At 50.5% G+C, this 26,454-nt stretch overlaps 2 protein-coding genes across 5 annotated transcripts; one reads left to right on the forward strand and one right to left on the reverse strand.

Moving 5' to 3' along the window:
• Positions 1-362: 362 nt before the first annotated feature.
• On the forward strand, positions 363-8,868 carry SLC27A5 (solute carrier family 27 member 5). Its single transcript, XM_072836041.1, has 10 exons — positions 363-1,109; positions 1,886-2,095; positions 2,499-2,657; positions 5,322-5,446; positions 6,245-6,439; positions 6,523-6,613; positions 7,217-7,415; positions 7,643-7,740; positions 7,914-8,044; positions 8,128-8,868. The coding sequence occupies exons 1-10, from the start codon at positions 431-433 to the stop codon at positions 8,302-8,304; spliced, it is 2,064 nt and encodes a 687-aa protein (XP_072692142.1). The 5' UTR covers positions 363-430; the 3' UTR covers positions 8,305-8,868.
• Positions 8,869-10,735: 1,867 nt separating this feature from the next.
• On the reverse strand, positions 10,736-17,387 carry LOC140620855 (uncharacterized). 4 transcript variants are annotated; one of them, XM_072806987.1, is made up of 5 exons: positions 16,943-17,387; positions 15,306-15,432; positions 15,110-15,228; positions 14,849-14,965; positions 10,736-14,300 (listed from the first exon to the last, which is right to left on the reverse strand). In XM_072806987.1, the coding sequence occupies exons 4-5, from the start codon at positions 14,934-14,936 to the stop codon at positions 12,847-12,849; spliced, it is 1,542 nt and encodes a 513-aa protein (XP_072663088.1). In that variant the 5' UTR covers positions 14,937-14,965; positions 15,110-15,228; positions 15,306-15,432; positions 16,943-17,387; the 3' UTR covers positions 10,736-12,846. The 4 variants fall into 4 exon arrangements, with proteins under 4 accessions (XP_072663088.1, XP_072662513.1, XP_072661778.1 ...); XM_072806412.1 differs by lacking the exon at positions 15,110-15,228 and adding an exon at positions 15,881-15,962 and having other exon boundaries at positions 16,943-17,384; XM_072805677.1 differs by lacking the exon at positions 15,110-15,228 and having other exon boundaries at positions 16,943-17,383.
• Between the last annotated feature and the right edge of the window lie 9,067 nt (positions 17,388-26,454).

Below are 26,454 nucleotides of genomic sequence, written 5' to 3' on the forward strand. Positions count from 1 at the left end.
GGTAAGGCTTTCAGGTCAACCATGCATAGACTGCTCTGCCCAAGTTGGGGGTTGGGGAGGTTAGCCTCCTGAACCCAAGGGTAGTCTCCATGGATGCCAGGGGGAGAGGCAGACTCAAAACCCAGCACGTGGGTGGGGGTGGGGATATTAGAACTGAGCTTGAATTTAGGCACTGCATTTGTTCCCTAAAGTATTTACTGAGTGCCAGCCATGTACTTGGCTAGAGGTAGGCACAGTGAAGCAAACAGGTTGGGTTAAAAAGTGCTGGGGGTGGAGTCCTGAGGGCAGAAGCATTGCTGTCAACAGCTCCAAGGCTACCATGTTTGAAGGGTGGGGGGCGGGACTAAGGGGTCAAATATCTAGGCCAGGCAGTCCCTGGCAGAAGTTATTAGCACTCTGTAGACACTTCTCTGAGGAGGGTGCTGGTGCAATGGGCATCTGGCTGCGACTAGCCTTTGTACTGTTGCTGCTGCATGGCCTGCAGCAGCCTGCATGGCCTGCTGCTGTGGCCCTGGCACTGCGCTGGCTCCTGGGAGATTCTATCTTCTGTGTGCTGCTCGGCCTGGCCATACTGGTGCGGCCCTGGCTCTGTCCCTGGATGCCCCACTGGCTGAGTCTGGCAGCCGCGGCCCTCACGCTGACTTTGCTGCCTGCACGGTCACCTCCAGGGCTGCGCTGGCTGCCTGCAGATGTGGCCTATATCATCAGGATCCTCCACCTTGGCCTGCACATCAGAGCACGCATGAGCCACCAACCGCCCGACACTTTTGTGGATTCCTTTGAACGGCGAGCACGAGCACAGCCGGGCCATGCACCCTTGGTGTGGAAGGGGCCAGGGAGCCGCTCCTTCACTTTCAGGGAGCTGGACGACAGGGCATGCCAGGCTGTGTGGGCCCTGAAGGCTGAGCTGGGAGGCCTCACGGACTTGCTTGGCGGGGAGTCAGCTGCCCTCTTGGTGCTGGATTCCCAGACCATTCCAGCCTTGGGTTTGTGGCTGGGGCTGGCCAAGCTGGGCTGCCCGGTGGCCTGGATTAATCCGCATGCTCGGGGGGAACCTCTGGTGCACTCTGTGCTGAGCTCTGGGGCTCGGCTGCTGGTGGTGGATCCAGGTGAGGACCCCAGAGGCTAGTAGAAGACAGAGGAGTGAGGGAGCAAGGGACAGACGTGGAGGACTGCAGTTCACAGTGTCCTAGTAGGGGCTAGGCAAGGAGCTCCTTGCTTCCCACCTACTCTTACAGGCAATTAGAATCAAAATTTAATTGCTGGAAAGTAATTTTGAGGGCACCAGAGATTTTTCTTTACCTTGTTTGTTTCAATCCCCCTCCTTTTAAGATTTGTTTTAGACAGTGAGTGGGGTGGGGGGAGCAGAAGCAGAGGGAAAGAGAATCTTTGAGCAGTCTCCCCAATGAGCATGGAGTCCCATCCAGTGCTCACTGGGCTCAGTCTCAGCACTCTGAGACCATGACCTGAACTGAATCCAAGAGTTGGCTGCTTAACCAACTAAGCCACCCAGGCACCCCTGTTTCTTTTCTTTTTTTTTTTTTTTTAAAGATTTTATTCGTTTATTCATGAGAGGCAGGGACACAGGCAGAGGGAGAAGCAGGCTCCATGCAAGGAGCCCGACGTGGGACTCGATCCTGGGACTCCAGGATCATGCCCTGGGTTGAAGGCAGGTGCCAAACTGCCGAGCCACCCGGGGATCCCCGGCACCCCTCTTTCAATCCTTTTTGCCAACAAAACACAGGAATGTGTAAATTTTTCTCTGCTAGCTACTTCCTGTGTTGCTTGCAATAGGCTCTTCTCCCCTATCTTTGGGTCTCGGGGCTCCCCTCCTGACCTCAAATGTGGGCCTTTTCCCAATTTCTCTTCTGACCTATCCCTGCAGACCTCCAGGAGAACCTGGAAGAGGTCCTTCCCAAGCTGCAGGCAGAGAACATCCGATGCTTCTACCTCAGCCAGTCCTCCCCAACACCAGGAGTGGGGGCTCTGGGAGCAGCTCTTGATGTTGCACCCACTGACCCTGTGCCCACTGACCTACGTGCCGGGATCACACCACAAAGCCCTGCCCTGTTTATCTACACCTCAGGGACCACTGGTGAGGGTGCCCGCAGCCCTAGCCCTGACCTCTGAACTCTAATGCTGCCCTGACCCCAAGCTTGACATGTGCCTCAAACTTGACCTCTGAAACCCATCCTGCCCTATGATTGCAACACCTTGCCTGAACTCTGACCCCTAATGTGTTTTTACTGGTCAGTGCCAAATTCCTGCCTCTGCCCAGTAAACAGCCATTGAAACTCCCAACTGAGCTTTGGAATTTACCCTCTGCACTCCAAATCCAATTGTTCTTCCCTGAGCCCACCCACTAATGCCCGGACTTGATCACCTATTAAGAGCCCCAAGCCCTTCACTGCAGACCTGACCACGGAGACCCACTCCTATGTGCTGGCCCCCTCTTGTGCTGTCCTTTCACCACCCACCCTTCCCACTCCATTTCCCAGGGCTCCCAAAGCCGGCCATTGTCACACATGAGCGACTGCTGCAGATGTGCAAGATGCTGTCCCTGTGTGGGGGCACAGCTGATGACGTGGTCTACACAGTCTTGCCTCTGTACCATGTGACGGGGCTTATCCTTGGGGTCCTCAGCTGCCTGGAGCTCGGTAAGCCCTTTTTTGAAGACCCCTCCAATTCATGGGACCTCCAGACTCAACATCAGGGTGGGGCTTTCAGGGTGACAAGGCCCCACAAGTAATCCAATGCCAAGGTTGTTACCTTTGACAAGGGACACACAGAAGCAGGCCCCAGGGCTACTTGGGCAGAGACTTGGTTACTTAGAGTCCCTAAGGGCTTTGCTGTTGTCAGAAGGTGACAAGCTGATATGAGTGCTGGGATAGTCATTGAGGGTTAGGTGTTCACCAAGCATCCCACTGGGCTATTTTCCTGGACACCTGACTAGCAATTCAGACTGGGAAGGCTCCAGTATTTTCTTTTTGAGTTTTTGTGACAATTTTGAAATATATACACATTTCTAAATATTTCTACATGAATTTTCAGGTACCCACCACTTAGCTTCAGCCACCATCAGCATTTTGCTTTCAAACATACACAGTAGAGCAAAAGTAGAGAAAATGATTTGATGATGTCTCACATATCCTCATTCACCCTTGACAGTTGTTAACACATTGCCAATCTTATTTGATACGTATTCCCTTCTTTATTTCTGAATCATTTTAGAACAAATCCTAGATACTGTATCTTTTTGTAAGTATTTAGTATGTATCTCTAATGCATAAGGACTTAAGAACTGTCACAGTAGTGATACCACACCTGACAAAATTAATAGTAGCTCTAATACCATCTGATGCTACAGGTCATGCTTAAATTCCTCCGATTGTCAAATTGTTTTATTAAGGTTAAAGTCCTCTCACTGTACTTGCTTGTTTGGTCTCTGCTTCTCTTTCTCCTGCATTTCTTGTTACACTGTAATTTCCTCTAGAGATGTTGGATTCACTTCAATGTACTGTTGGCAAGAACCTTGGTGGGGTGTATTATACTTCCTTTAAAAAATTTTTTTTTATTTTTAAATATTCTTTTTTTTTATTTTTTTAATTTTTATTTATTTATGATAGTCACACACACAGAGAGAGAGAGGCAGAGACACAGGCAGAGGGAGAAGCAGGCTCCATGCACCGGGAGCCCGACGTGGGATTCGATCCTGGGTCTCCAGGATCACGCCCTGGGCCAAAGGCAGGCGCTAAACCGCGGCGCCACCCAGGGATCCCTAAATATTCTTTTTATAAAGATTTTATTTATTTGATGGGAGATCCCTGGGTGGCTCAGCTATTTAGCGCCTGTCTTCAACCCAGCGTGTGATCCTGGAGACCCGGGATTGAGTCCCGTTTTGGGCTCCCTGCATGGAGCCTGCTTCTCCCTCTGCCTGTGTCTCTGCCTCTCTCTCTCTCTCTCATGAATAAATAAATAAAATCTAAAAAAAAATAATAAACATTTTATTTGAGAAAGAGAGAGAGAGCACAAGCAGGGGGAAGGAGAGGGAGAAGCATACTTCCTGCTGAGCAGGGAGCCCAACTCAGACCTCAATCCCAGGATCTTGTGATCATGACCAGAGCCAAAGGCAGATGCTTAACCGACTGAGCCACCCAGGCATCCCTGCATTTTGATTTTCTAATACATCACACTGAAGGCAGCTCATAACTGTTCTTGTACTTTACAGAGGCTAAGATGAATTAGGGAGCTCTATGTATGTATGTACGTATGTATGTTTGTATAGTTGACATGTTATATTAGTTTCTGGTGTACAATGTAGTGTTTAGACAAATATATATTTGGGAGGTTTAATCGGAAAACTCCCTATCAATTCCCCCCCAGTTTTATTTATTTCTTTATTAAAGATTGTATTTATTTATTCATGAGAGACACAGAGAGAGAGAGAGGCAGAGAAACAGGCAAAGGGAGAAGCAGGCTCCATAGAGGAAGCCTGATGCGGGACTTGATCCCGGGGCCCCAGGATCACACCCTGAGCAGAAGGCAGGTGCTCAATCGCTGAGCCACCCAGGCATTACCCAGCCCCACCCCACCCCCGCACTGGTTTTACCAGCTCTTGAAGACCTTTCCTGAATCAGGCATTTCATTAGGGGTGGCAAACAAAATTGTCATTTCAAGGGCCAGCATCTATTTTCACAGAGAAGGCATTGTATTTTACCTCCTGACAAAAATATAGCCTCAAAGAAGACACAGACTTTCTACCTCACCAGGCACATGAGCAATTGTCCCTTTGAGTGAGGGGATGATAATATTTAGCTTGCAGGGCTTTGTCGAGGATTAGGGTTGAGGTAGGGAGAGTGCCTTTCATAAAGTCAGCTGCAGAGGAGGTGATCAGCTAAGAAAGGATCACTTTCCAGAGTGATAAGTAGTGGCCCGTAAAATTTCTTAATCCATGTGTCCATCCTTCAAAACAATTCTTCCACCAACTCACACATCCATCTACTAACCTACCTCCTCACCCACCCATCCATCTATACCACCACCTATTCATCTGCCCAGCTAGACATTCATAAAACATTTATAATCATTAATGATTATTTAGCAGTACTCACTTTGTACAAAGCAGTGAGCTTGTTACATATTCTGAAGATAGGATTCAACCCCATACCCACCTATACCTTTCTCATGTGGGCACTCCTGGCTTAGTCAGTGACACACAGATGAACTCCAAACCCTGTGAGTCAGAGGGCCACAGCTGATCAAAACAACTTATCATAGTGACATGGAAGTATGACTTGAAACCCTTTCCTCTCCCCCTTCAGGAGCAACCTGTGTCCTGGCCCCCAAGTTCTCTGCTTCTCGCTTCTGGGATAACTGTCGGCAGCATGGTGTGACTGTGATCCTGTATGTGGGCGAGGTTCTACGGTACCTGTGTAACACTCCACAGGTGAGGTGCTAAGATTAGGGCTTCATGGTGATCACCTCAGGTATGAAATCCCAGATGTCATTTCAGGTGAAGGTTTCAGGTAGATTCAGGTACAGGACCTGACCAGGGTCCCTTAGGTAAAACACCCTAGGCAACATCCACAGATAATTTATCCCACACAGTTTCCAAACATGGCTACCTATGTATGATGATCATCAGTGCTACCTTGGGCAAATGACTTCACCTCTATCAGTCTCAATGTCCCCATTTGGAAAATTAGGATAATAAAGAGAGTATTTGTGAGTATAAAACATATGTAAAATGCCTAGAACAGAGGATGCCTCAGGGTAAACTCACTAGATGTGAACTTATACAGCAATGAGGTATGGATTCCAGGTAAAATGCTTCAGGTAACTACCTCCAGGTAAGACCCCCAGGTCTCTCCTCAAGTTGAAACTTTAAGTCACTCCCCAGTTTACCTCCAGGTAAATGCCCCCAAGTAACCCCTCCAGGTAACAGTTCCAGGTACTACCCCTATATAAGATCCCAGATATTTCCCCTAGGTAAGCCCCAGATAAGGCCTCAGTTGCCCCTAGGTATCCCTCCAGTTAAGGCTTCTAGGTAACTTCCCCTCAGGTAACTTCCATAAACAGACTCCAGATAACTACTCTCAAGTAAGAACCTTTGGTGGATTACTTAGGTATGGATGCCCCCCTCCCTATCACCTCCCAGGTAATTCCTCAGGTAAGGACTAAAAGCCCTCATAGGTAAGGGTTCTAGGGCATGCTCCTCTTCACCGTTCTTGGGATGTCTCTGCAGCGACCAGAGGACCGGACACATACAGTCCGCTTGGCAATGGGCAATGGACTTCGGGCAGATGTGTGGCAGTCCTTCCAGCAGCGCTTTGGCCCCATTCAGATCTTGGAAATCTACGGCTCCACGGAAGGCAATATTGGCTTCATCAACTATCCAGGGCGCTGTGGGGCCCTGGGCAAGATGAGCTGCTTCCTTCGAGTGAGTGGGTTGAGTGGGGCAGTGGCCCTGATTAAGACTGAGCTCACAGGGCCTCTACTGACACTTTCCCACCCTCCACTCAGATGCTGTCCCCCTTTGAGCTTGTACAGTTTGACACGGACGCGGAGGAGCCTGTCAGGGACAATCGGGGATTCTGCGTCCCTGTGGGGCCAGGTACAAGGGTCGGGGAAACCTTCCCTGGGTGTGGGAAGGGCAGGGGACCATCTGCTCCTTCGCTGGAACAGGCTGCCCAAAGCCTTGAGGTCAGTGCCCTGTGGTGGTGTCTGCTGCCCTCACCTGGACCCTGTTCTCAGCTTGTCTGACCACTGCCTGGGACCCTCTGTCTCTCATCTTCTCAGCTCTGCTTGGATCCCCTGCCTCAATCTCTTGTTCTGCTAGGTCTCTGGGTCTCTATTTGTGGTAGTTATATCCTCCCAGGCATCAATCTCTTGTCCAGTACCTTCTCCTAGGGTCTTTTCTCCTGGCGTTTTTCGTGGTCTTGGCCATATCACTTTCTTCCCACCACCATCTGTCTCTGTCCTTTGTGCATCCCTTGTTATCCTTTTTCTATTTCTAGTGGGCTCCCCAATGTCTCCTGTCCCCCAGTCTCTGTATCTCACTCTTCCCATCTTTATCTCTAGGTCTCTCTCTGTCTCTTCTTTGGCAGTTTTGGTTTGAAGAGTTGGTCCACCACGGTTGGAAACCTCTGGCAGGGGGCTGATGGGTTGTGCAGTTCTTGGCCATGGTTAATGCCCTAATTCCAACTCCTACCCCTAGGGGAGGCAGGGCTCCTGTTGACCCAGGTTTTGCGCCACCAGCCTTTCCTGGGCTACCGCGGGGCACGAGAACTGTCGGAACGAAAGTTGGTGCGGGATGTGCGGCGCAAGGGCGACGTTTACTTCAACACCGGCGACGTGTTGGCCATGGATGAAGAAGGCTTCCTTTACTTTCGCGACCGCCTTGGGGACACCTTCCGGTCAGGTCCTGGGCGGGTGGCCGGGGCTTCCTGGACCTTTGAGGGAGGAGGGCTGAAGAAGTGGGACTTCCAGGCCCAAGGGGCGTCGCTTCTCGATCCCGAAGGGGCCGAAATTGGGCAGAACCAGTGATCAGATCTCATAGGAAGAGGGGCTTGGTGGTTGGTGGGCAAGAGGGGCCTCCCCTTAGCCAAGGTTGTGCTCGCTAGCAGTGGATTCAACCCCACAGATGGAAAGGTGAGAACGTGTCCACGCGGGAGGTAGAGAGCGTTTTGTCACTGGTGGACTTCCTGCAGGAGGTGAACGTCTATGGTGTGTCAGTACCAGGTGTGGAGGATTTGCTTCATTTTAAACAGCCTTGTGGGCAGAGTAGTGTTATCCAGATATTACAGGTGGGGGGAGCTGCTGGGGCACAGCCAGTGAGCAGTGATGGGCCAAGTGAGAGGGTCGGCCATGGGCACTGTGAGGTGAATGAGCTGAGTGACTGTTGTGCTTCCCAGGTTGTGAGGGCAAGGTGGGCATGGCTGCGGTGCAGCTGGCCCCCGGCCAGACTTTTGATGGTCAGAGGATGTACCAGCATGTCCGCACTTGGCTCCCTGCCTATGCTGCACCCCATTTCATCCGCATCCAGGTGAGCTCAGGGTGACAGAAGTAGGTGGATGGGAGGTCTTGGACAGGGGCCCACAGTCGAGATTATGCTTATTACCCCTGCAGGACACTCTAGCGATCACAAGCACATTCAAACTGGTGAAGTCCCGCTTGGTGCGTGAGGGCTTCAATGTAGGCGTAATTACTGACCCCTTGTTCGTGTTGGACAACCAAGCCAAGGCCTTCCGGCCCCTGACAGTGGACATGTACCAGGCTGTGTGCAATGGAACCTGGAGACTCTGACCATCTGGCCAGTCCACAAGACATCTGAAGTGGTAGTGCCCAATGCTGACTACCACTCCCATTGTGCAGGGTCACCTTCCCCTCAAACCTGGTAAAGGTCATCATGAATCCCAGCCTGGCCATAACCCCAGCTCCAGAGTGAGATGATGCTAGGCCCAGTAGTGGAGTGAGAATAAACTTGGATGTGTACACAGATATCTATGTGTACAGGGGCCAAGGGCAGACAGCCCCAAGATTGGTCACTTTGGCATAAAGATCATTTTGTGTTAAAAGCATTAAAACCTGAGCAAATTCAGAAGCTTTCTCTCCCAAAAATAACTATGTTGATAGGAATCTAGCAAGGGCTCTTTGATCACATTCTTGTCTTGTTTCTGAATGGCCCAAAGACCATTTGTTTACCGAGTATTTACTCTTTCATCTTCCTTTAAATTGCATTCTTTCCTATAAAATTCCTAGACCTCTCTCAGTTCAGTATATGTATGCCTTATTTTGCCTGTCTTTAGAATTTTATGGTTGTATGCATTCCTCATCTGAACCAAATTAAATTTGATATTCTCCTGTTAACATGTCTCATGTCAATTTCATTCTTATTGAAGCTAGAAAGACCTTGAAGGGCAGAAGAAATTCTTCCCCAACAGCAGAGAGAGGTACAAGCAAGGAATTCAGGACCTAGCTTACTTCACCCTCCACACACACACACACACACACACACACACACACACAGCTTCCCCACCAAGGATCTTGACAAGCCTCAGGGAATGGCCTGTCTGAGCAAGACCACCAGTGTTGGAGGTTATAGCAGCCTTGAAGCCATTCCAAGATTCAGAGATGAGGTTCAATCTATCTATAGGTCTTTTTGTGTCCTCTGATGGGCTGGCCCCAAGTCAGCAGATGTGGATATGGTCTGGAGTATGTAAGGGGAAGTGCTATCATGGTGAGACAAGGACATGGGGCTAAGGAACTAGAGAAAAGATGTCCTTGTCAGAATGAACCTGCAAAAGCCCTGATGCAAGTCCTGAGGCAAGGGGGTGTGGAGATCAGAGCCCTCTGGAAGATGAAATCCAGTCTTAGGGGCCAGAAGAGCCCTCCAGGCATTGTGAGAACTGTAGGAAGGAGCATGCTTTTGCTGGTTTCAGAAAAGTGTAGTACATGTTCTGTCAGAAGCTTTAAATGTTACTTGATTGTTATGGAACTCTAGACTGTGGGCCAAGGAAACAAAGAGGTGGAGTCATGAGTAGCAAAACGTTATGGAAGCATAATCCTGTCTCAGGGACCGGAACTACTTCTTTGGGAATTAGGATAAATGCAGATAAGAATTTGAGGGCAATGAACCTCTAGGGAGTGAAATCCACCCCATGTCAGGGGCTTTAGGTGCTGCCCAGGCATCTTAAGAGCTGTACACCAAGGAAAGGGGAATACCACATTAATCCTCAGCGAAGGGCACCTGGGCGGCTCAGTGGTCTGTCTTTATCTCAGGTCGTGATCACTGGGTCCTGGGATCAAGTCCCACATCAGGCTCCCTGCAGGGAGCCTGCTTCTCCTTCTGCCTAGGTCTCTGCCCCTCTCATGAATAAACAAAATCTCAAAAAAAAAAAAAAATCCTCAGTGAAGAGGTCTGTGCTCTATGGCAGAAATCACTGCTTGCTTGCCCGCCTGCCTGCTACAGATGTTGTAGGCCGCGGCACCTGTGATATGAAGATTGGGATTGTAGGCCTGGAGAGCTCGGATACTGGTAATGACACCTGGGTCACTGTGGGAGCTGTTAGGTAGAGGGTAGGGGTCGCAAAGAACTCTGTGGTGTGTAACTCAAAGAGACTCAGGGTAGAGGCTGCTGGTTTTCAAGCCCTCTGGAGCTCTGAAGCATAAGCCTGCAGGGACCACCCTCCACTTCCCCCAGTGGCAACTTTGTATGTGGCTCTCACTAAATCAGTGAAGGTTCACCCATTCCCATCCAATCCTAGCTTCAGAATGCCATTGCCTGACACCTCTTACTCCATCCTTAATACTTGTAGGTTTATATTCTAAACACACTCCTCCATAAAGTTTCATTAGGTTTCTGAACCAAGTGAGGTGTGTGTTAAGTCCATCTTGATCCAGGAACCCAGGGAAACTTACATGCATAGCCTGCTCAGGGTTAACACCAGAACAATCAGCCCAGCATGATAGGACCCAGCATGACCACAGAAGACTGGAGGAGGGCAACGTAAAGGCCAAAACATGGATGAAGGCAGGTGACTATAATAGTTGCTGATCAAGGTGAGAGCCACTGAAGTCCTGGGTATTGGGAGCAGTGGTTTCAGATGGAGGAAGTGAGAGATAGCAGGATGCCTCACACATAGGGAGATGGGAGGGTCGAAGGGTCAGGAGGGCTCAGGTTGGCAACTGGACTCCAGGAGCTTCAGTTGAAGATGAAGAAAAGGTTGAATATAATTTGCTGAGTACCCACTTGGTGTTTGACAGATGCCTTTTATCCCAAATCCCATGGATTCCCCAGAGGTCTCCGAACAGAGTGTGGAGTGAGGCTGTGGCCTAATCAAGTCACCCTCCTGAAAGTGAATCTGGGGGAAATGGAGTAGGAACAAGGTCAGAGCAGAGGAGTCCAGGAGGGGTGGACAGTGGTTCAAGGTCCTGCACCATACCAGAAGTTCTGGTTCAGTGGAACTATACTCCAACGATCTTGGTGACCCAGTTCCCTGCAAGACATCTCTCACTGCTGCCACATCTCCCCTCATTATAGGACTTACGAGGTTCCAGAGATGGAAGATAAGTCTGAACGTGCTGGCAGGTGGATGCGAGGGGGAGAGGGGGGAGACACATCATTTCTGTGTTCATTTTGTGTGACAGGAGGCTGCGAACCTTGGAGGTGATGGGACTAGGGTACCCCCTTATCTCAGGCTGCCGAGCCTGGATCTACAAAGACTCATCTTATAGTAGAACGGAGACTTGGAAAAAAATTATTAAAAAAAAAAAAAAAAAAAAAAACAGAGACTTGGGCAACTTCATGATGTCTAACATAGCCCAAGTCTCTTCGCAGACTCCCATGAACTTTTGGCTGTCATTACATAAACGTCCCAGACCCTTATTTGGGGAACAGGCAAGCTGTGTAGCTAACCTTTAGACCCTCAAAAGGACCTGGTTGAAGCAAAACTTCACAGCTCTGTGAAGACTGTGTTGTTAAACACTCCCGAACCATAATCTGGACGTTGGGAGGGGAGGCCAGGCTGTGCATTTCCATAGTGTTGTGCAAAGATTTGCACAATATACGTCCATTCCAACTTCTACTTTTGGGTCTTTTCTTTTTTGTTCCCAAGAGTCCACTAACATCCCTGGGAGTAAAGCCTCAGGTCACAATGGATGCTGGTCCGCTGAGAGCCACAGGGAGAAACCTGTGCCCCACCCCACCCATCAGACTCAGTGTCCCAGCCATGTGGAGGTGTCCCACGATGGGAGGGTGCACACACATGGCCTTAGGGAACGGCAAATCCCCTTTCCACTTGAGGCAAGAGAACAGGTGGACACCTGTCCACCAGACTCTGCAGAAACAAGTAGTCCCATCTGGTCTCCCCCAAACCTGTTATGATCACCTCTTCTCAGGGCAGTGGGGATATAAAGGCTCCTGTAAGGGAGCCTTTGGTAACAAGAGGATGTGGCTAATCCTGAGGCTTGGATGAGAAACTGAATGGAAGAGCATGGCTGAAGAGCCATCATTCTTGATGCTGGTCTCCCTCTCTCCAACCCAGGGCCCTCTACCTCTACTTGCTCCACCGTCTGTGGGAGTTCTAGGTGCAGGTAGCCAGGCCTGGCATCACCCAACTCTCACACTGGCAGACTAGAGCATGGGTGCCAGAGCATGGGGGCAGAGTGCTGAGCTCGGGATGCTGAGCCTATGGCCAGGAGCCATGTCCTGGCTCTGCTGTGTGCAACTCACATCCCCTCTCTCTGCCTCAGTTTCCTCATCTGAGAAATGGGGTACCAACCACAGCAGCCACCTCACAGGGGTGGCAAGGGGCACATGTTGGCCCTTATCAAGATCCTGCCTATCAGGGTCCTGCAGATACCCTCGGTAGGCCTGAATCTCTCTCTCCCTCCCTCCTTCCCATTCTTTTCCAGAGGTGGAAGCTGAGACTTAGAGCCCAAGGCCAACACCAGACAGCACATGACCTCCTACCCCCTGGGTCTGCTCACAGGAGGCCTTGGATGAAATGAGGTCTTGAAGGAACATCCTGAGGGTCAGCCTGGCAGTCATTGCTGTAGACGTGGGAACCTTCTAGGACCACCTCCCCAGCACTCCAACCCTCCTCCTCCTCACCTGACTACCCAGGTCATAATAGGCATGAAACAGCACTCTGCCAGGTCTCTGCCCTACCAAAGTCCCAGCATCCACACAGCTCCGATATTTCTGCAGCCTGACCGTTGGGATGACCTGTGGCTGAAATGGCAAACATCATCACCATGTGCAGATGGAACCACAGTACAAGGCCATGTCTTCCCCAAAATGTGGATGTGTGGGCGACACAGGTGTTTAGACAACCAGCTGTGAACTCAGGCTTCAGCAGGCTTTGAAACTGTGGCTGGACCTGAAGTGGGAATGGGCCCAGCTTCCCTCCCCAGTGAACCCTCTGATGATGCTCCCAAAGAAGGCCTGGCCTGGGGGCACAGGCCTGTCCCACGCCGCGGTTTCCGCACAGGTTTCTCTCCTGTGTGGATCCTCTGGTGGTGGAAGAGGGCTGGGCGCTCTCGGAAGGCACGGCCGCAATGTGTGCATACAAAGGGCTTCTCACCCGTGTGGATGCGTCGGTGGCTGAGCAACACTGCGCCCTTGGCAAAAGCCTTCCCGCAGTCCCCACAGCGGAAGGGCCGCTCACCCGTGTGCAGTAGCTGATGCTGCGTGAGGTTAGAGCTGTGACTGAAGGCACGGCCACATTCTGCACAGGCAAAGGGCTTTTCGCCTGTGTGCACACGCTGGTGATTAGACAGCGAGGAACCCTGGCTGAAGGCAGCACCGCAAAGAGCACAGGTATAAGGCTTCTCACCCGTGTGCATGCGCTCATGCTGGATCAGGTGTGAGTTGCGGCAGAAGCGGCGGCCACACTGGGCACACGTATAGGGCCGCCCACCTGCGTGGATTTTGCGGTGCTGGCTGAGGTTGGACCCATGGCTGAAGGTCTTGCCACACTCGCTGCAGCGGAAAGACTTCTCAGCTGTGTGTATGCGCTGGTGTCTCACCAGGGAGGAGCTATGCCTGAAGGCCTTGCCACAGGCTGGGCATGCATAGGGTGTCTCACCACTGTGGATGCGCTGGTGCTGCGTCAGGTGTGATGTCTGGCTAAAGGCCTTGCCACACTGAGCACATTCATATGGCCGCTCCCCAGTGTGGGTGCGCAGGTGCTTGAGCAGGTCGGAGCTCTTCACGAACACTTTGTTGCATGCCCTGCATTCGAAGGGCTTCTCCCCTGAAAGGAGGCCAGTGCCTGTGTGGAGGGCCTTGCCCAGCTGATGCCAGGTCGGGGGCTCCTGGCCAGCAGGGAGTCCATGAGGCTTGTGGCTAGCTGTACCCTTACCACCTTGCCCAGAGGTGAGACCAGCCTCAAATTCTGGAATTTTGGGGTAGGCTCTCCCAGGGGCCTCCCGCCCATATGGCTTCTGACCCCCACATGCCCTCAGCTGCTTGCCTGGCACGGGGCGGTTCATAAGGGCCTTCTCCCTGGGTGAGCTGTCCTCAGCCATCCTCAGTGGAGAGGTCAGCCTGAGGCTGACACTGGCCTCCCCACTGCCAGGACCTAGCAGGAGCCGTTCCCAATAGATTACAGACACCCCTGTGGGTTTTTTCTCCTGAGAAGGGGAGATGCCCTGCCAGTCCTCCAGGCTTTTCCCACGATCACACATGCCAGTGAAGGGAAGGACCCTTGTAGGCGCTGGACGGGAGCCATCATGGAGGGCCCCTGGCAGCGCTGCTTCTCCAGGAACCACCCTGTCGTATGCCAGATGACGGGAACCTGAAGGCACAGAAATGGTGGATCCTGGGTCATCCTGGCCAGAGGGGATGGTTGGGGCATGCCTAGTGGTCAGGCAAAGGAATGCTAAGGACTGGGTGTGCAAGCTGGGGAGAAACGCAGTGGCCAGATACCAGTGTATGTACTTCACTTCTGTCCCAGGGGACTCAAGCCTGCTTTTGTTCCTTACACAGATAGCTACCTGATGCTACAGGCCCTACTCTCAAACCCTGTCCCTGCCTGTGCCGCCGCCGCGCACCCCCCCTCCACCACCACCACTGCCTCTCCCATAGTGTGGCCAGTGCCATGAGTGTGGGTCACAGACTGTCCTGGTAAAGGCTGTGGCCCACTGCCTGGCATGGGGTACCCTGGGATCTCCCCCTTGATGGGCAAGCCAAGGCCAGAGCCTCCAGGAGTGGCTGATGGTATAAGGAGGACGGGAGGGAGTCAGGCAGGAGGTGGGAGATGAGAGCCTCCAGGAAGGCAGGGAAAGGGGACAGAAGCGTGGCGGCAGATAGGCCCAAGCTCACTCCCTCTGAGTCCCCACTCACCAGGGCTGGCCTTCCTCTGAGCATTCCTGGCTGGCATCACATCTGTCTCACTGAGAACCCAGGGCTCCTCGCCACGCTCAAGCTGCATGACTACCCGGGGTCGTGACGCAGAGAGCCCTGTAAGAAAAGACAAGCAAGTGAGGGGCTAGGCCCAGCTCAGGACAACCTACCGCCCAACAGATGGCAGAAGTCAGGGCTTTACGGGGTATAGATGGTGTCATCTGTGCAACCAAGAAAACCACACCACATGGCAAGACTCACAGGAAGAGTTCAATGGTCCCTGTGAGGAGAACCGTGTTGGCAGCACCAGATGAAAGGGGCCGAGCCTGGACACAGAGGCGCCACAGCGGCACAGGGACACTCAGCCAGCTGGTATGAGGCTGCTCATAGGCCAACAGGAGATAAGGGGTTAGTGCTGGCAACAACAGAGCTTCCCATGGAAAACCCAGGGCCTTACCCAGTGAAGCCACAAGTGCGAAGTTCTCTAGCATCACGTGGCAGTACAAGGCCCTCTGGGCTGCATCCAGGAGCTCCCATTCCTCCTGGGAGAAGTACACGGCCACATCCTCAAAGGCCATCAGGCTCTACAACAGTGGGCAGGGGAGGATGGACACGATCTAAGCTATGGCTGATGACGACCCAGGACCCACCTCCCTGTCCCAAGGGCTATCTTTCCCAATATCCCTCAGAGGCTTACCTTGCTCCCCCTCACCCTCCTCTCCCCAGGCTCTGCAACTCTGCAGATGCAACTTCCCTCCTCTTTCCTAAACCCTACCTGTCTAGGGCACAGATGCCTTCTCGGCCTCCTGACTGGCCACTTACACAAGGTAAGCAGAGCTAGCTCTCGGCCTTCAGATGGCTACCACCCCAAAGGCAGGCCCAAGTGCACACTCATGCTCCAGCCTTTGCACAGACTGACCTCCCCAGACATACCCTTAACTGTTCCTGGAATTAGCAATTGTACAAGTTCCAGCTATGGACCCTGCAGGACATGCCCATGCTCGTAGGGATGCCCCCTTCTGCTGAACTTGCCTGACATCCCAAGACTGCTCCTTCAGCATGAACGACTGGCCGGCAGATCCCCTCCAGTCACTACAGGAGGGGCCCCAAGGATCTGGTGGGCACACAGGAAGCCGGTTCCACCCTCCCTCCAAACTATGGTCCCTCCCCCATTTCCTTGGCCAAAACCCTGCCTCCAGCCACTAGCCAAGCTCCACCCCTCTATCCCCCACCAAGAGCCCCAGGGGCTACCAGCCTTTCTTCATCTCCCTGGAGTGCTACCCATCCCTGGCCGCATCCACGAGATTCCTTCCTAAGTTTGATTCCCAGGCCTTGCCTTGGCTCAGAATGTCAGGCCCCTATCCTTAGACATCTGCAATTCCCGGTCCACACCATACCTCCACCCTGGGACATCACAGACTCCCTGATCTTACTCCGCAGCCTGCTTTCCCTTCAAATTCCTGTTCCTGTCTAAAGCACCTCCGTTCCTCTGGGTGCTCAGGCCAAAAAACTTGGGACTGTGCTCTACTAGGGCCACTGGCTCACACGCCACACCTGAGACCTCAGACCCACGGGAATCCAACCCCTTTTCCGTCTCCGCTGGCCCAGCGTGCCTGCAGCAGGTGCCGTCTTCGGCTACCCGGACTGTGGCAGTGCCTGCTCCGTGCACACGGCCACCCCCGCTCTGCGTCATTTCTCCGCCAAGGAAACGGTGGGATACTTTAAAAATCCTAACTTAAAGCATGTCCTGGCTCTGTTCGATTCCTCCCCGGGCCCCGACGTAACTCCTCAGCCTGCTATTTCTCTTCCTTGCTCACGTCTGGAAGCTCAGTTCCCGAAGCACCTAGGCTCAGTCTCCCCTCCCAGCTTTTGCACGCGTGGGACCCTCTGCTGGGAACTTCCGTCTACACCTCACTCCTTTGGCTGCCAGAAGTGGGGATCTCGCACGTGCACGCTCCACTGGCCTGAGCCCCCGGGCCTAGGACGGACCGGGAGGGGAGACAAAACGTCCAAGTAAAGTCCCTCCCTGAGTCGAGGCTCGGGTGCCTCGAGGAGGAAGCGGGCGGTTGGTGGTCTCACGCTTCCTCTACTCACCTGTGCGGGCTCTGTCAGCGCCGCGGTCGCCATCAGAACCCTTGCTTGAGGACGCGCAGAAAGCGACGCACAACGCGACGTCCCGGCTCCAGGCCTCAGTCTTCCCGTCGTTCGAGGGCACAGACGCCCAGGACGCCGCCGCCCCTGCCGCCCGGGGGTCGGAGAACACGTGACTCTGGGCACCGCCCCACAGCCTTGCGGGGCGTCCCAGGCTACACCCGGAGAAACCCAGGCTCGGGGGACGCGACCGTCGCCCACGATCACGGCGTGCGCGTTGCGGCCCTCCGCTCGCGCCTTCCTCGCAGCCCTCGCCCTGGGTCTCCAAGCCTCTGGAAAACCGGCCCGGGCCGGTCGCGCCTCAGTCCCCGACACCGGTGTGGCCCCACGCCCGGCAGCAAAGTGACAGCCCCCGGACGCCGGAAGTCCAGCCTCCGCAAGCCGTCATTGGCCCCATGAGCGCTGCGGACGCACGCGCGGCGCCTTCTGGGAAGCGTAGTTTCCGCCGGCTCGGCGGCCAGTCGGGCGGTATCCTTGCCCACGCCTCTGGAGACCGTCAGGCATCTCCGCGCAGCGCTCTGGGAGATGGGTTCCCGCAGGCACGACCCTGCTTCCGTGGGCCCACGCGCGTGAGGTGGGGAGTCGCCCGGCTGGGGGGCCTGCGCTCGGGGTCCTGGGATCCCGGCGTGCACCCAAGCGGCCGCCGACACTAAATGCTGGACGCGCAGAAGCGGAAACTGCTGAGGTCCCGGGAGGCGACCCCAGCCTGGGGCTTTAAGGACAAAGCCCAGTGTCGTTGCGGGCGGGGTGTGTGCGTGTGCGAGCGTTGGCGCTTTGGCAGCGAGCCTGGCAGTGCCCACCCCGGCGCTGCCTCTGGAGGCCTGGGCTCGGGTTTGGCCTCTCTGTGTCCTGTGAAGGGTTAATATCACTTTTGCAGCCTCTACCCCAAGGGCTGCAAGCCCCCAGCCTAAATTTTTCTTGAGTTTGAATTGTTCTCTGAGACGTCCCTAACCCATCTGCTTACCTTACTAAACTGGACCGCGCAGAATGTATTTTCCCGGACTTGCTTGTCTTTGGGTCGTCTGGGTGTTGTTGGCACATCACGATATTGATTCCTCGGTGTCTTTTCCTCGGGACCAACCTGAGTGTCTGTCACACCTAAAAACAAAAGGAAAGGCAGTCTCTGCACACGGGTGGACTGCTGGCAGAGAAGAAGAGGTTTTCCAAATGTTGCTCCACTGGGACGATTTGGTTTTTTTCAGGGTCGGTAATCTGCATGCATAAGGTGGTACAGTCATGTTACCCACCGCATATTACCCACTGTTTTAAGGAAATACGGAATTAACGTGTGTCAAGTTCGTTCATTATTCCTGCCTCCTTCTTTTTTTTCTTTTTTTTTTTCCTGCCTCCTTCTATATGCATCTATCTCCGCTATAGATGCTCGCTTTGAAAGAGTTTAAGAAAATCTAACATATTAAACTCGTGACTTATTCAGAAGCTTAGAGGCATTAACATTTCAAGCACTGTTTGAATGTTTGGAGACATTTAATTTCTTTAAAACTAAGTATTTTAAAATTATCCCTATAACGTGTAATTAGTTAGACTAGAAGGATCTTGATTGCCTACTATTTAGAGAAATGCTAATTGTTTGGTAAACTCACAATTTAATGAAATTGGAAATGAAATAAAAATGGCAACACTCGTCCTCTGTACACAGAGTAGCTCCATATCCCTGATTCAGATCTCACCCTGAACAAGATTGCACTGCCAGGTGGCTGGCGGTGGGGGGTTGTGGGGGTCATGGGGAGGGTGTTGCCTGGGGCCGGTGGTGGGACCCTAGCTAACCTGGTTGGACTTCTGTGAACCCCTGTGTCCTCATCTGTGAAACAGATAGTAATAAGCATTTGCATTGTGCTGAATTGTGCTGAACATTCATTCTTTCCTTGGCTGGGTTGAGCCTGCTGATGAGCCAGTTGAAGGCACTCTTCATTACTACTAGTGTTTTCTATCTCTAGCCTTAACTTTTGATCTTACCTTAGAGTTTCCATCTCTCTGCTTACATTATCCATCTATTCCTGCATTTTGTCTACTTTTTTTCCACTAGGACCCTTAACATCTTAATCATAGTTATTTTACATCCTGTGTGATACTCCCAACCTCTGTGTCCTATCTGGTTGTCATTCTGATGATTGCTTTGTGTGTGCTCAGCCTGTTTCTTCTTGCCTTTTGATATGCCTTGTCATTTGTTGTTGAAAGCGAGAAATATGTTTGGTAACAGGAACAAAAGTAAACAGGAGGTTTGGTAATATGGGTCGAAGTAGGACTTTACTTAATGTTTGTTGTAACTATGGGTGCTAGAGGCTTCAAATTCCTCTAGTGGTCTAGTTTTTGTCTGTTCTGTAGACTTTGTGCTCTGGTAAGTGTTCCTCTCCAGAGAGAGTCCGTGTCTTGCATCTCTTTTAGTTGTAATCCTGTTACACTGGAATTCCACTGATGTGTAAAAGGTGAGAGGGGAGAGGATCATACTAAATCTTCCAATGAAATCCCAATCTTTAGTAGCACTGTGTCTGAGGAGCATATCTCCACCACTGTAGTTTCTTTCTTTCATTTTTTTTTCCTTGACCCCAACTGCCTTCCCTGGCTACAGCATTCTCAAAGTATTTGCTAAAAACCCTGGCCCCTGCTGACTATGATCTCTCTCACTTAGGTGAGAGAAGAAGGCTAGAGGGACCTGTAGTGGGAGCAATGTCCTTCACCCAGCTGCAGATGGCTCTAGCAGCTTTATTCCTGGTAGTATATATCTTTGTAGGGAAAAGGCTCTGGGTATATTTCATGATGGTTATCTTTCTGGTCATATAACACCTGCTCTTCCCCTGCTCCATGCTAACAGCTGAAAAAACAGAGACATGCCAGTTAACTGAGTGCATATTGGACACAGCCAGGATGGAGTCCATGGGGTCACTGCCCAGGGGACAGGAATTAGGTTTGAAAGCCCAGACTGGGAGACTCTGCGCAGGTGCAAGTACAAAGTGACATGATAGGTCCCTTGCTCACTTACCTGTCTGGGCAGTTTGGTACAGCCTTAGCCTCTGGTGGCAGAGGAGCACCATGTTGGGCAGCAGGTCTTGGTCTTTGGAAAGAACAAATGAATGTCATCAAATAGCATGTTAACAAGGCATTTCAAAGACATGTGACCAAGTGAGGACACAATAAGGGGACACTGGTGTTGGGGGACCTGAGAGAAAGAGATGAGGGATGAGGGGAAAGGGTGAGATATGAGGTCACAGCAAGGGGCTGGGAATCAGGAGAGACCAGCAGAGTGGGAGGATGTTCTGCAATGTCTAGTGTTTAAAAAGACACAACAAACCCAAAGGGAGTAATTTACTTCCATCAAGACAGCAAACCAAGACACAGTTGAACCAAAGTACCTAAGTAATACAATGTGTGTAGGTTCCTTAGTGTATATGCAAGCTCCCTGTCTCCACACCCTAATACACTGAATAAAAAGCCTGCTGGGCACCTGGGTGGTGGCTAAGCTTCCGACTCTTGATCTTGGCTCAGGTCATGATCTCAGGGTCTTGGGATCAAGTTCTGTGTCGGGCTCCATGCTCAGCAGGAGTCTGCTTGTCCTTCTCTCTGCTCCTCTCCCAGCTTGTGTTCTCTCTCTCTCTCTCTCTCAAAAAAAAAAAAAAAAAAAAAAGCTTCCTGTACTAACCCTACAGGTACACAGTGCCCTGGTTCCTTACTTATTTAGTAACAAGTAATTAAAAAGTTCTTTAACACTTCCTTGGGTTGTGTTCAATTTAATGCACGCTAAGCAGTGAATCCCTTAAGTTCGGTTACACTTTGACAAGGTAGCATACTTGTGTACAAACAGTCCAAGTGGGATCTTTTTTGAAATACAGGCAAGCCTCTTAGCATGGGATGCATTCTTACAGGCCTCACCATCCACAATTAGGGACATGCAAGAATTATTCCCTCCTAACTTTGGGAAGAGAAAGGTCTACACTGTTTCGGAGTGGCAGAATCAAATGAGATGTTCTGTATCTGATGTTTCCAAGCCCAAATGCTTCAAACTTGCATAAAATATATGCACATGTCCAGTTGGATGCAGAATGCAACATGGAGGGGGGCTACCGGGTGGCTCATTCAGTTAAGCATCGGACTTCCACCCAGGTCATGGATGGAAGTATGGAGCCCCAAGTTGGGCTCTCCTCCCCATTCAATGGGGAGTCTGCTCTTCCCTTTCCCTCTTCCTCTGTCCCTCCCATATATATATATATTTTTTTTTTAAAGCAACATGGAGGAGGAGAGTCAGCTTAGGCCCAGGGTAGGTCAGTCTCACCTAAGTTTGCAGGTGAGTTCCTCTGACCATAACCTGTGTGATAATGGGCCCTGATGTCCCCTGTCTGTGATTTAAGTTTCTTCACATCTAAAATACTGGACTAAGAATGTGCAACTCGAGGTTGTTGGGAGTATTGACATTCAGCTCCTGTCCCGGGCAGCCTTGCATTAATGTTGGGCACCTCTGTGACTTGTGGAAATCACCACACCTGTCTTGGGCCACATACCTAACAGTGTTACAGCCTTCTGTGTCTGGGAGTCAGAAAGTGCCTCTAGCCACCAGCATCCTCTCACACTCCATCCTAGTTCAGAGGGTTCTATTCTTGACTGCTGCAGGAATCATAACCTCATTTGCTCCTACCTTTCATCTCTCAGGGCTGCTGGCTGCTGGAGTGGGCAGTGATTTGGAAACTGGCACTGCTGGCCTTATATCAGCTGTCCTGCCTGCCCATGCTCGGCTTGGAGTTGCCATGTGTTCCTAGGTGTGTGCTCGTATTAGAAGGTTACCTCATTCTCTAGATGTTCCAGGGCTTCCTGAAAGTCTTACTGCCTTTGATCATATATGGATGGCCTTAAACTGTGGTGGGCATAAGACATTTGTTAAGAACCCTAGAATTCTTATTAAATAGGGAAATCTGTCATACTTCATGATCTGGTTTGAAATACTTAAAAATAATATATAATTAGTATTCATTTTTCTTAACTCTAAAAATTCAGAAATTAATTTTTTGAAGAAAATTGTTTGAAAAATAAGTGTTAGAATTAATTAAAGATTTAATCCTGGGGCACCAGGGTGGCACAGTGGTTGAGCATCTGCCTTTGGCTCCAGTCATGATCCTGGGGTCCTGGGATCGAGTCCCACATTGGGTTTCCTGCATGGAGCCACCTTCTCCCTCTGCCTACGTCTCTGCCTCTGTTTCTGTGTCTCTCATGAATAAATAAATAAAATCTTGTTTAAAAAAGATTTAATCCTGACAATTGTTTAGCTTCACATTTTGCTCTGTAGAGTCTTCTAATTGTTGGCTCAGTCTTTGCTTCCTCCTGTGTATACTCTCTCTATTAAATATTTTATTACAAATGTATATTTAGGTATTTCCTGGTGGCTCTGCATAGGTATTATTCTAATAACAGAGTTTTTTTTTTTAATAACAGAGTTTTTCTTTTTTTCTGTCTCAATACTGATTCTCGAATTCTCTGTCACCACCTGGCCATAGGACAGTTCAATTTAGTTGTGACACAACTGCCCACAGTCTGCATATCCCAGAGGGTTAGGGTTCAGTCCAACAAGAATGGCCACACTTCATATGAGGTGCCCAATCTACTCACATTTCTGCCTGGCACACTACTGGTTCACGGTTTTCATACTTGCCCGCCCCTCAGGTTGGTAATTCATTAGAACAAATTATAGAACTCAGGAAAGTGTTTTATGTACTATTACGTGCTTATTGTAAAGAATGCAACTTAGAAATACCACAAGGGAAGGAGTGCCTACAGCAAGGTATGAGGGTGGGAAGATGGGCAGGGCTTCCCTTTCTCAGTGCACACCACAATCCCAGGACCTTGATGTGTTTACCAACCAGGAACTGTGAGAGATTTTATGGAGTTTCAATTATTGACTAAATCATTGAGCATTTGTGATTAACCCCAATCCAGGCCCTCTCCCTTCCCCCAAGCTTGTAAGTAAAACAGTAAAGGCAACCGTGGGGTCACAAGCTTTGTTCCTTTGGCATCCAGCCCCATCTTGAAGGTGTCTAGGCCCCTTTCTGACTCAAGTCACCTTATTAACATAAATCCTGGGTTTGGTTGAAAGGGGCTTTTTTAAAAACTAGTTCAGAGGTTGGTATCTTTTTTGGTTTTGGGTTTTGTTTTTTTTTTGGTTGTTGTTTTGTTTTGTTTTGTTTTTTTGGAAGAGCTTTTGTTTTTATTATTTATTTATTTAGTTGTTAAGTAGGCTCCATTCCCATCACAAAGCCCAATGTGGGGCTTGAACTCACAACCCTGAGATCAAGACTTGAGCTGAGATCAAGAGCTGGCTGCTTAAGCAACTGAGCCATCAGGAGCGGGGCTTTCATTTTATTTTATTTATTTTATTTTTAAAAGATTTTATTTATTTATTCATGAGAGACATAGAGAGAGAGGCAAAGACACAGGCAGTAGGAGAGGCAGGCTCCCTGCAGGGAGCCCAATATGGGACTTGATCCAAGACCTGGATCAGGCCCTGAGCCAAAGGCAGATGCTCAACTGCTAAGCCAACCAGGCGTCCCTGAAAGGGGCTTTTAATCAGTAACAGAAGATATTCCTATGACTCAGGAAATCCCAAGAGTTTTAGGAGCACTGTGCTGGAAATCAGAGACAAAGACTGAATATATATTTGTTATTATACCATATCTGTAATAGTATGTCTACCTTCAATGTTTTTTTCTCTTGATCTCTATGAAAAAGAGACTGAATGTAGGGAATTTAGGCTGGAATAAGAGGAATAACAAGCAGGTGGTAGTGGTTGGTGGTGGTGGGTGGTGATGGTGGTGGGGAGCCAGCTGGCTGTGCATGGGAAGAAAGAAGGATTAGCCCAAGTGATCAGACTAAATCTCCTCCTACCAGGGAACAGCTAGGACAATCAGATGACCATGTGAACAGTGTTACTTACATGGGGCTGTCAAATGACAAACTAAAAAAATTTAGTAATGAGGGATCCCTGGGTGGCGCAGCGGTTTAGTGCCTGCCTTTGGCCCAGGGCGCGATCCTGGAGACCCGGGATCGAGTCCCACGTCGGGCTCCCGGTGCATGGAGCCTGCTTCTCCCTCTGCCTGTGTCTCTGCCTCTCTCTCTCTCTCTCTCTCTCTGTGACTATCATAAATAAATAAAAATTTAAAAAAAAAATAATTTTTGAAAAAAATTTAGTAATGAGTTTGATATCCCTTATTCAAGGGAAAACAATCCACAGATTGGGCAGTCCAGTGCCTCACAAGCAGGGAATTGCTCTTCCCAAGGGATTTGGGGGCTCCAATAAATGAATTATTATGGCCTACCGTGTTATAGGTACTGTTATCAGCTTTTCACATATGTTCACTAATTTATACCTCATGACCCCTGTGAGGATGGTGCTGTTGTTGCTGCTGTCTTTGTACCTTTCTCAAGACACTTCAGGAAGGAATAGTGTGGCTGAGATACCAGCTTGCTTTGGAGTGTTTTGGCCCAGGTTCCAGAAGAGCCGACTGGGCACTGTGGGGGCTGTGACAGGTGGTTCTAGGGACTGAACCCTAGAGCAAAGCCAGAGGAGGCCAAGGATCCGGGAGAGAGAAGTTTGTGTGGGACATGGTCCATAAGTGCCGCCAGTGTTGTGGGGCTGATGTGAGCAGCAGCAGGTGATGCCCCTGAGGCTGTGAGCCATGGTTTCTCTGGGCATTGTAGGGCCAATTCCAGTTTGGGAATCTTATCCCACAGCAGGCCACACATGTGATTTTTTTCTTCCAAGAACTGGTCGTTCCTGTTGTCACTGTTTCTTTGCCCTGTAGTGCCTAAGGAACCCCATGTGTGCCCTGAGGAACTGCAGCCCCTTTGTGGCACCAGTGCGCACTTGGATCTGTGCCTACAGTGGTCCAGTCAGCGCCCCTGAACACAGTAGGTTGTTAGTTTCTTTCACTTGCTTATACCTCACTTGTCCCTTTTGGGAGAGACTTGGCCAGCAAAGGGGCTGGACATGTGTGAACATAGCAATGGAGGCCCAGGCTGGCCACCCCTGCTTTGGCCCAGGACTACCTTCCCCTGGTGCACACAGTAGATTCCATATCATCTGACAACTGGTACAGGCAGCAGAGTCTGGACTGGTCCTCCTTGAGGCCCATTTTCCTGCCCTACACATGGTAGGTCCTTTTAAATCTTTTTTTTTTAAGATGTTATTTATTTATTTAAGAGAGACACACAGAGGCACAGACACAGGCAGAGGGAGAAGCAGCCTCTATACAGGGAGCCTGATGTGGGGCTCGATCCCAGGTCTCCAGTATCAGGCCTCAGCTGAAGGCTGCAGCGGTAAACTGCTGAGCCACCCAGGTTGCTCCAGGTCCTTTTTAATCTTAAGGCTATTGTACCCTCTGATACCAAAGACCAACGTAGATAGAAGTTTGGAGTGGATGGATGAAGTAGCAGAGGATGACACGGGCCACCTCCACTGTGACCAAGTGTTCCTGCCATGTGTTGTCATCATCCCTTAAGACCTTCTGGACCTTGCTCTCCAGCCCTCCCTGGGCTTCTGTGCCAAGCTGCTCATTGCCTGGTGCCAGCATAAACCTATATATCTGCTTCTCTTGCATGTATCATGCTATGAGTGGGTATTAAGTTGTTGTCATTCCCCCGATGAAGAGTATTGCATTCCTATGTACCCAGCTCAAGGGTCGCTGATGTGTGAGGCTGTGTGACTGCATTTCCTAATAGATAAAGCTAGCATCTGGAATATGGGACTAAAGAACTCCCATTTAATCAACAGAATACCTTGTGCTGAAGATGCATGGAGGTGGGGTATAGGGATATATGGTAGGCTAGAACCTAGGTTTTTGGATCCCAGAACTTGCACTGTGAAGTGAGAGGTGGCCGCAGGCTTTGTGACCTGGGGCAAGTCCCTAGAACCACCTGTCTCCTGTGCATTGGTTTCCTTCATTGTAAAGTGGCATTGATGATTGTGCCCACCTTGAAAGATGTCTGTGGAGATTAAACCAGAAAAGTGCAGGAAAGGACTCCACAAGGGTTACCTGTTGTCTCAGAAATTAGCATCTTGGCTCTACCTGTCATTAAGAGCTTATTTCTTCATCTACAGAGTAAGCATGTCCATCCCACCTCAGAGTCTCATTGAATGGGATCATCATCAAGAATAAAATTGTGCCTGAGAACCCTCATGGGCTCCCTTGGGGCCAGACCAAGGCTGGCATTTGTCACTTGACAGTCTATCTCCTCATCACATCTCACAAGGAGGGTTGTAGTCTTGTTCTCACTTCATGGTGAAAGAAATCCTGTCCGAGAGAGGTGTTTAGCCATGAATTATTTAGCCAACACCATCATTGCAAGTATCAGGTAAGTGGGCATAGATAAAAAGATCTCACTGTGGATCTGCATATTTACAGGTTCACCAGGAGCTTATATAAATCCCTGCTTCCTCAAGCCCAACCAGCTTGGGGCAT

This window comes from Canis lupus, chromosome 1 (assembly GCF_048164855.1).
Source record: "Canis lupus baileyi chromosome 1, mCanLup2.hap1, whole genome shotgun sequence".
Classification (NCBI taxonomy): domain Eukaryota; kingdom Metazoa; phylum Chordata; class Mammalia; order Carnivora; family Canidae; genus Canis; species Canis lupus.